At 39.2% G+C, this 9,532-nt stretch overlaps 1 protein-coding gene across 2 annotated transcripts in view; it reads right to left on the reverse strand.

Moving 5' to 3' along the window:
• The window catches only part of LOC135468293 (dystrophin-like), an 82,933-nt gene extending 76,868 nt beyond the window's left edge, over nucleotides 1–6,065 (reverse strand). For both annotated transcript variants that reach the window (XM_064746476.1, XM_064746467.1), the window contains exons 1-7: nucleotides 5,931–6,065; nucleotides 5,432–5,607; nucleotides 4,824–4,974; nucleotides 4,233–4,382; nucleotides 1,562–1,753; nucleotides 831–1,047; nucleotides 431–597 (exon numbers count right to left, since the gene is read on the reverse strand). In XM_064746476.1, coding sequence (XP_064602546.1) covers nucleotides 431–597; nucleotides 831–1,047; nucleotides 1,562–1,753; nucleotides 4,233–4,382; nucleotides 4,824–4,974; nucleotides 5,432–5,562 — 1,008 coding nt within the window. In that variant the 5' untranslated portion in view covers nucleotides 5,563–5,607; nucleotides 5,931–6,065. The remainder of the gene's footprint in view (nucleotides 1–430; nucleotides 598–830; nucleotides 1,048–1,561; nucleotides 1,754–4,232; nucleotides 4,383–4,823; nucleotides 4,975–5,431; nucleotides 5,608–5,930) is intronic.
• Nucleotides 6,066–9,532: the final 3,467 nt, after the last annotated feature.

A 9,532-nucleotide genomic window follows, 5' to 3' on the forward strand; every position in this document is an offset into this window, starting at 1 on the left:
TTGCATAAAATGCAATTTATTCATTGTGTCTTCCAAGCCGTCACACACATGGGAACTGACACAGTGTTAAAATATCAGACTGGTGTCATAAGGTCAACAGATCCATCAATCTTAAAAAATGGAATTACTACACTTCATGTCAAAGGTCACATAGGTTTGGAACTACTTTTATTCAATGTACAAGAGTATATGAGATGGAGCGTTCTCATTCTTACTTAAATAACTTTTTTCCTTTGAATTTTCAATGCGAAAAACATCCTTGCCCTAACGCTGAATGAAAGTCTTTTGTTCTTCTCTGACAAATGCTGGTCGAAACTTGCAAAGATAAGTTTCACAGTGTACTTAAGTTCTCAATGCCAAAAAAAAAAAAATGGAAAGAAGCAATCCACTTCACCTGATCATTTTCTGGCTGAAAAAGTAAAAGACTTACCTTCTGTTTAAGAATCAGCTCTTCAATTTCTTCCAAGTCACCAACGGTTACAACCTTGGACTGTAACATATCCTCTAACACCTGTAACCAGTCTTTCAGTTCAGTGACAGACTCATCAAACTTCTCCCAAGGAGAGCTAGGCTCGGCCTCAGCATGACTGGCTTTTACTGTAAAAAAATGAATGGAAAATATAAAATATTAGGTAATACTTCAATTTTTCTATGTAACTCGTTTGGAGACAGAAAGTCCCTCTAAACTATTACTTTGTTACATGTATATAATTGGTGTTGTACAAACACATAAAAATATTTTATTTAGATGGTGGTTGTCACTTTGGGGGGTTGGGGGGTTGGAGGGAATTTAAATTAATGCCACAAGAGTTGATGTAATGAAAACCCACCTTTCACCATTACTTCATCCACACTAGTATCTGGGGATCTCAGATTGGCTGCCAGCTCCTTTACTTTCAACCAATCAATGTTCAGCTTTTCAACTTTCAGCATAACATTTTCTGGAACGGGGACACCATCTTGTTGACAATCAATCAAAGTTCTCTGGTATCGTTCATTGATTCCCATGACGTGCTGTTGGCGAGCAGCCAAAGCATCATTCATCGTCTACAAATTCAAGAGAAATTCAAAAATATATACAAATACCTGAACAACAAACATATAAATGTAGTACAACATATCCATGAGTATACAAACCGAATGAAAGCTATACACATGTGACTGTAGACCGATCAGTAGAATGAAATAGTAAATCCTAATACCGAATTCTGTGTATGTGTATTTACAGTACAAATAAATTGATAGGTTTTACAATTACAAAGGCCTCTTCAAATGATATCACATGCTAGGTTCCTCTCTGGCCGTAAGTGGGGAGGTCTTTCAGCAACCTGCGGATGGTCGTGGGTTTCCACCAGGCTCTGCCCGGTTTCCTCCCGCCATCATGCTGGTAGCTGTCGTATAAATGAAATATTCTTGAGTACAGCCTAAAACACCAATCAAATAAATAAATAAATAAATAAATCAAATATCATATGCATTGCAGGTTCCCTGTAAACAACTTAACTATGTTGTATTCTATCTTTTTTCTCTTAGCCCCCTACATTTCAAAGAGTATGCTCACCGCTGGATCCACAATAACAGAATCTTGTTCCTCCTTGGATGTGGCCGATACAGCAGGGCCTGCCTGCGTCTCCAGCAGCTCAATGGTAGCTGTGATCCAGTTCTGTACCTCCACTAACTCCTCGTCAAAGCTCCGTAGTTTCTGTAGACGTTCCGCAAGTTCCTTTATTCTCTGAGGGATCTCTGTGACAACCTAAAGAACAGGACAGCATAAAGGGTAACACTACTGAGAATAACAGTCTACAATTTAACCACAAGGAAACATGCAAATATAAGATAATTAACAGGAGAAACTTTCAGAATCCATCATGAAAATCTATAATTCTGCTGAATTACTAGCTAGATACCACAAAAAGAAGATAAATTCAACAGAAACAATTCCTTTCTCTCTGTTTTTAAACAGTTATGGTTCCGTACAAACTGTTTCAAACAAAATGAGGTGAATTTTTAATTCTTTATGTTATATCCCTAAATATTGTAACTCATGTTGGACACCTAAGTCATGATGTGTATTTACGTATGTCATAAGGTTGCACTCAAGGGTGGAGTGAGATTCAACATCTAAACCAAGATCTGATCTGTCAGGGACCAATACACACTGTCAAGAAATATGCTTAAAGGATTAGTGTCCAGATTGGTTACCTATTTATAATTGGATACCCATGTATATATTGTAAAACTGAGTCCAAAAAATACTGGAAAAAAGTACAGTAATCTGAGTAATATGGCATTAAAATAACCACATAATGAGGCTGGGTTTATGCATTTTTCTGCCAACACTCGGTAGTCTCCGCCAAATGACGTCACTCAAGTCCAACCTTTATGGGCTCTGAGAGCTTCACCATTTAGTTTAGTGTTGAAAACTAACAAAAAGCATATCAAATTTCTCCATGAAATGGTTTGCAGTTCTGCATATGGTTGTAAAAACAGGTCATCATACAACCCTAGAGTTAGTTTTTTCAAGTTTCCCAACGAATTGGCCCTCAGGAAAGCGTGGATTCATGGTACAAGACGAAAGGGTTTTATACCCACCAAACACAGCTAAATCTATGCCGGACTATCAGGTGATGGGATAAGAAATCCTGGCAGGCAGCTACATTTTAACAGCATGGAGGAAAAATTAGGCTTTAAATATATGTATATAAACTCTGGTGATAGGGCTTGGTGGGTGTAAAACAAAGCGGAAGTTCATTCGTCAATTGGTTTGATCAATCTTCAGTATGCCTGTAAAGTGAAAGTAAAGTAGATACAACCATGTAATGGTTTCCAATGAATGTCACTTTGATACACACTATCCCATTGGCTGTGTATCTCCTCTGGTCCAATAAGTGAGCTTCTGACAAACTGTGTGTTGTGAACAGCTATGACAATGCTAGCATTTTCTGACCGGCTATGGAGGACAATAAAAACTGAAAATAATCCAAAACTAACTGTGCTGATTGACTACGTAAATCAAGAATTAATGACCGGGGTTAAAATAATGGTTGTTGATTACAATTAGTCATCAAAGGTGCGAAAATAAGTGACATCTCTTGATTCACTCATAGGCTCAGGGTAAGTGCGAAAGCAATCTTACAAAGCAACACTGCAGGAAACAGCAGAGGATTAAAGCGACCCTTCATAATACCTGTTTGACGCGCTCAAGTAATTGCAGCCATAATATAACTACGAAAATCTGAAGTCTGACCAGTGTCAATGTCATAAATTGGAACTACACCATCGTACACTATGGGTTCAAATTGATATGGTAGCATATCTGCTTCTGTGTAGCTAGAATTCATCTCCAAAATAACAACGTTCTGATACAAATTCTCAGGTTATATTAGACAGCTAGACTTGGGTTGGCCATCTATGACGTCACACGCTGAGCTTTACCGGGCAGCTGGCTGGAGATCGGCTGCTGGTAACACACTGTTAAACAGGTTATAATCTTTATACTAGTAGCTAAGACAACTAAATCTGGACACTAATCCTTTAAATCAAATGAGAGAGCAAGGTTCCTGTAAAGTTTTTGTCCTCACTTTTATTCCACCTGGCCATCAGGTTCTCTAAATCCCTCTGTAGATTCTCACCTTGTTCCACCTGGCGTTCAGGTTCTCTAAATCCCTCTATAGACTCTCACCTTGTTCCACCTGGCGTTCAGGTTCTCTAAATCCCTCTATAGACTCTCACCTTGTTCCACCTGGTGTTCAGGTTCTCTAAATCCCTCTGTAGATTCTCACCTTGTTCCACCTGGCGTTCAGGTCCTCTAAATCCCTCTGTATATTCTCACCTTGTTTCACCTTGCGTTCAGGTTCTCTAAATCCCTCTGTATATTCTCACCTTGTTCCACCTTGCGTTCAGGTTCTCTAAATCCCTCTGTATATTCTCACCTTGTTCCACCTGGCATTCAGGTTCTCTAAATCCCTCTGTAGATTCTCACCTTGTTCCACCTGGCGTTCAGGTTCTCTAAATCCCTCTGTATATTCTCACCTTGTTCCACCTGGCGTTCAGGTTCTCTAAATCCCTCTGTATATTCTCACCTTGTTCCACCTGGCGTTCAGGTTCTCTAAATCCCTCTATAGACTCTCACCTTGTTCCACCTGGCGTTCAGGTTCTCTAAATCCCTCTGTATATTCTCACATTGTTCTACCTGGCATTCAGGTTCTCTAAATCCCTCTGTATATTCTCACCTTGTTCCATCTTGCGTTCAGGTTCTCTAAATCCCTCTGTATATTCTCCTTGTCTTCTGAGCTCAGGCCGTCCCTCTGAATCATCTTCTCTCCACTCACAGTCACTGCTAGCAGAGACTGCTGACGTGATAGAATGTCCTCCTCACGGTCCTGTGTTAATACAGGAGAAAACACAAATACAAGATAGAACACAAATCCAGGATTCATGGCAAAATGCAAGTACAAAATAAATCCTAAAAACATGCTAAAATACATGATAAAAAGAGAAAAATACAAAGGGAAAGACAGACAAAAAATTCAATACTTAAAACATTCATTACATTAGTAAAGTTGTCTCCCCTTATCCAACACATACAGCCATTAGTCCTCCAATGACAACACAGAAGTAGAATAATATTACTTGTGTGATTCACAAAGCCATCATTCTTAAAATGGCTTTTACTCAGAACGAGACACACAAGGTTTACTGTAAATTCTAGTGCTTCCAAACACAGCTTACATTTTCTTTTTGACAAACTATGACCAGAAAAAGAAAAGCCTTGATCTTGACCAAGAACTGGATCAGAGTTGACATGTAAATCGAATGCCTGCCTTGACTTTTTCCAGCAGCTCCTCAATATGCTCCTCTTCTGCCCGCACATGTACAGTGCTGCTAAGAATGTTTTCTGTCTCATCTATCCAATAGAACAATTCATCCATGTCATCTGTGAACTCACTCGTTTTTACGCTCTCAGAGTCGAAACTGTTAGGAAAATAAGTTTGATACTTGTCAATGGATATGTGCAATATTTTTAAACACAATTTGTTATTGGACAATGTTTATCACCTGGTGCATGGAATGTTATGCATGAAAAAAGACAAAAACATAAAAAGAAATTGGTTTCTTTCACTTTTCTGAGAAAAAGATCCATTCCTTTATTTACTCATTTTTTTAACTGTTATTTTAGCCTAGTTCTCAAGAATATTTTACTGACAGAAGATAGTCTGGTCCATTAGTGGAGTAAATTAGGGATAGAAACAGAAGGAAAACTCTGTTCCTATCCTCACATCTGTTAAATCACACGAAATCTAATCCAGCAAGAGTATGTGCACACTCACATGCCATGGTTTTTTGGGGTTTTTTTCGGCCAAATCTGGCTCAGCAGAAGAGGACTAGTACGAAATTAAAACAGCAAATAGATTCCAACAATGGCTCTCACCTGTCTTGATGGCTTAGTATCATTGTAGTCAAGGCTTTCCATCTTTGATTGATTCTGTCGAGCCTTTCTCTGAAAAGTTCTGAATCAGGGGTAGACAACTGTCGTATGATTTCATTTCCTGCAGTATTCATACTATTGACAGTGCCCTGGTGGACTTTGATCCCGCTCTCTACATTCTGCCAACACAATAACAAAGTTAAAATCAAAATAAATTTATTTATATTCCTGGGCAAGCTCAAATATACTTTCAAGTATGGAGATATCATTTTAGCAGGTCTTAAGTCTCAAACCCCAGACATACCATAATCATAACTGGCCATTCAACTCTCCCAAGCACACAGTTCTAATTACAAAAAATTGTCTTCATGATTGATTCATAATATACAAACAGTTTGAATCTTGATCAATATACAATTTATACCCTTCAATCGACAGTTCGATCTACAGCTTAGCCCACTGAGGGTGCACTTCTACAGCAGTTTTCTATCATTACACTTACACGATGAACTTCTTTCTGTTTCTCTGCATCCTTGACATCTTTGATCCCTTCCAATTTCTCATCGGCCTCCTGGATCCAGGCTGTCACGTTGTTCAGATCACAGTGAAACTGTCTCCACTGTTCAACAGACTTACTCCAGCGGCTGTCAAACAATTACAATAATCATGAACTCAACATTTCCATGCAAGTCCAGTTGCAGCCAGTCCTATTGATTAGTGGACACATAAAACTTGTGCTTTGATAATGAACGCCATTAAGGTCCCATAAAATAATTTTCTTCATAGCCACTGTGCCTAATTTGATATTAGAGCGAGAACATAAAATTTGTATCATTCTTGTTACATATAAACATCATTTGGAGCTGAGTGTCATAAAGGGTGGTCTATGGACGTTTGTCCCTGATCATGAGCTCATCAAGGTATTATATTTATTTATTTATTTGACTGGTGTTTTACTCCGGACTCAAGAATATTTTACTTATATGACGGCGGCCAGCATTATGGTGGGAGGAAATTGTGCAGAGCTTGGAGAAACCCCACAATCATCTGAAGGTTGCTGACAAACCTTCCCACTTACGACCGGAGAAGAAGCCAACATGAGTTGGATTTGAACTCATAGAAACCACAATGGTAGGAGCCTCCTAAGTCGTTGCGCTGTGTCGCGCCAGCATGCTAACCCCCTCAGCCACGGAGGCCTCCCACAAGGTATTATAGATATGCGTAACACATGCAGCTTGAGTGGAGCTGAAACATACTTCACTTGACATTTAATACATAACTATATGTAAGTTACCCTTTCAGCCTCATTCTCAGAGTTCTGTTCATCATAGATAGAAACTTTTGAAAATCATCTGGAAGGTAGGCCTAATGCAGTAATTCGTCCTTTGGATAAAACAGAGAAAACTTCCACGTGACATTACATGAAGGACCTACTCATGTCTCTTCTTGTAGGACTCGTTGACGCTGGACCACTCCTCCTTCAGTTGTAACAGAAGGCCGCGTATGCGAGCAGCTTCATCAGAGGTACTCTGTCCTACAGCATCCTCCTGCTGACTCTCCAACTCATTTATCTTCGGCTGCAGGTTGTCAAGGCTGGATTTGATAGCCTGAAATAAGTATTGTTCAAATTTTAACACACTGACTACAGCTAAAAACCTAACTTTAGACTAAATTTAAACTCTTTTCCAAAGTTAGCTTAGAAATGTTCTTTTCATTCAATGCATCACAGATCAGTTCAACTCATTTGCATGTCAACCAGCTGACTAAAAAACCAAGTTCATGTACACTGGCTTATTTCAGAGCACCAGCCAGTTACAATCCTTCCAGACAGAAGATAACGCTGATACTAACGGATACTATCCCTGAAAATTTGAATCTCGAGGAAACCCCACTGAACAAAGGTGGTGATAAGAATGACAGTGCAAAATGTCATTGTCACATTCAGCTGTTAGGTCAATGTTGTTGTTGTTACTGTCACCTTGCATGGTGACCTTCACAAACTTGTTGATTATCAACTTTAGTAAATAACCTAATATTTCATCCATGACTGAGTTGCTCATTTTGCTGGATTCTGAGTGTTCCACTGACCTTAGAAAGGTGCTTTGAGGTTTGTCTGAAAAATGTAACTTTTGGCAACTTTACTTATATTATGACACTTAATTTCCCTCCAACAACGAACTTTTGGGGCTTTGTTATAGGTCATTTACACAAGCTATTAATTCTATACAGACAATTCAGATAAGAGCCGCCCTGTCCAACATGTTTTCAGACAAATGTAGAATGTGATAGAGTACAGCAGTTTATTGATAAGAACACCCATCTGTTTAGTTCTCCAGCCAGCTATCTGACTATTATGACATATCCACAGGCTAACTGGAACAAGTGCCTTGTAATGGTCCATCCTACTTCACCTGATTAATGTTGACACACCATGATGAGTCGTCAATAACCTGAGGTTAAAGTTTTGAAACAGCGCATGTATTTATACAAAATTATGATTTAGTGATCTTCATGGTATATATTAACGTCATTTACCCACGCCTTACAGAAGCCTTAAAGTCTTGAACTGATAAAAGGCCTTTTTATTGCCTGAAATTCAATTGAGTGGATGAACCAAAAGAACAGCTACATTCACTGAAGTGAGGTTGTAATACATTTACATCCCTTTCTTTATAAATGATCCAAATTTACATGGAATTTCTGGGCCAAAAACAACAGCTTATTTAGAGATTTATGCCACACATTTTGGTCTAATTGGCCAAAAAATGTAAATATTCGCACAAAATAAATCTGGGATTATTTAATGAAAGATTAAGATGAAAGAGGCATTCAAATTTTAACTCATGGGTGTTGAAACTAAGCATGGGCCCAATCTCAAACTTGAAACCATCAGGTCTGCAAATATTTCAATGGTTGCAAAGTGAGAATGTTTACCGAGTCAAAGAGTGAGTGAGTGAGTGAGTGCTTGGAATTTAAGTCATATGACAATGAATGAGTCCTTAGAGTGCAGGTAATGTGCCTCCTTGATGCAGGACGGATTTCCACCACTCTTATCTAGCGTTGTTTCACTGAGACAACTTACCAAAGGCCAGTAAGCCACCCCACTAGAGCCATTATACCGATACGGCAGTGGTTACACTGCCCTTAATGCTGAACACCAAGCAAGGAAGCTACAACTTCCTCTTTTAAGATCTTAGGTGTGACCCAACCCAATATTGACCCTGGATCTAACTATCCCCTCCCCTCCCCCCCCCCCCCCACCCGCAACTGCGCCATCAGTGCTGGTACAGAGTCAACGACAATTAAGTTAGAAGTGGGTTTCTCTCTGTCTTCTACTGCATGAGTATAATAAAGTTATAGGAGTTAACAAAATCCTGAATATTTGCTATATCCTATAAATTCTATCTTCTAAGTGATGCTATCATTGTTTAGTTGTGTTGCATGCCGGGAAACCGTAACAGTGTACCTATGCACCTATATACACTGGCAAACAAACATACATCCATGAACTTTTTGGGTGCAACTTTCTCATGTAATGGATGAAATGGGATAAAATGACATTTCCCTTGAGGCACATGGATTTATGTCTGTGTTCCCCAGACATGGAGATGCATGTTGTGGCTTCATTGTACACACACAAAACAGGCCTGGCAGTCGGAGTGACTGACAGAGACCATTTGTAGTACTACAGCCCTACGCTGGTGCGTGTAGCAACCACAGCTGAGCGGGAATTCTCCGCATAATCCAAGTGTTAATCGTGCAGTTGCCAGGGACAGAAGAAACAAGACAGCCAAAATAGATCTGGAGATTCTTCCAGGGTTAATAGATTGCAAGTGCCAAGATTTAGAGTTTAGCAAGTAGACCACAGTGGTAGAAGATTGGGATAGGGACTGAGCTGGCAGGGGTGTGGTCATCTCAAAACAATAGCAAAGGCAGAATCAATACCTGCGAAATTAGAATTTGTTTTAACACTTGCTATACTATAAACATGTGAATATTTCTATTACCACACACTAGCCTTCATTATTTTTTTAGAAGGCATGTATCAGTATATTTACCCAAAATCACTTTATATCCATGACTTCAACCAATCAAATTTCTCAT

Source organism: Liolophura sinensis, chromosome 1 (assembly GCF_032854445.1).
Source record: "Liolophura sinensis isolate JHLJ2023 chromosome 1, CUHK_Ljap_v2, whole genome shotgun sequence".
Classification (NCBI taxonomy): Eukaryota; Metazoa; Mollusca; class Polyplacophora; order Chitonida; family Chitonidae; genus Liolophura; species Liolophura sinensis.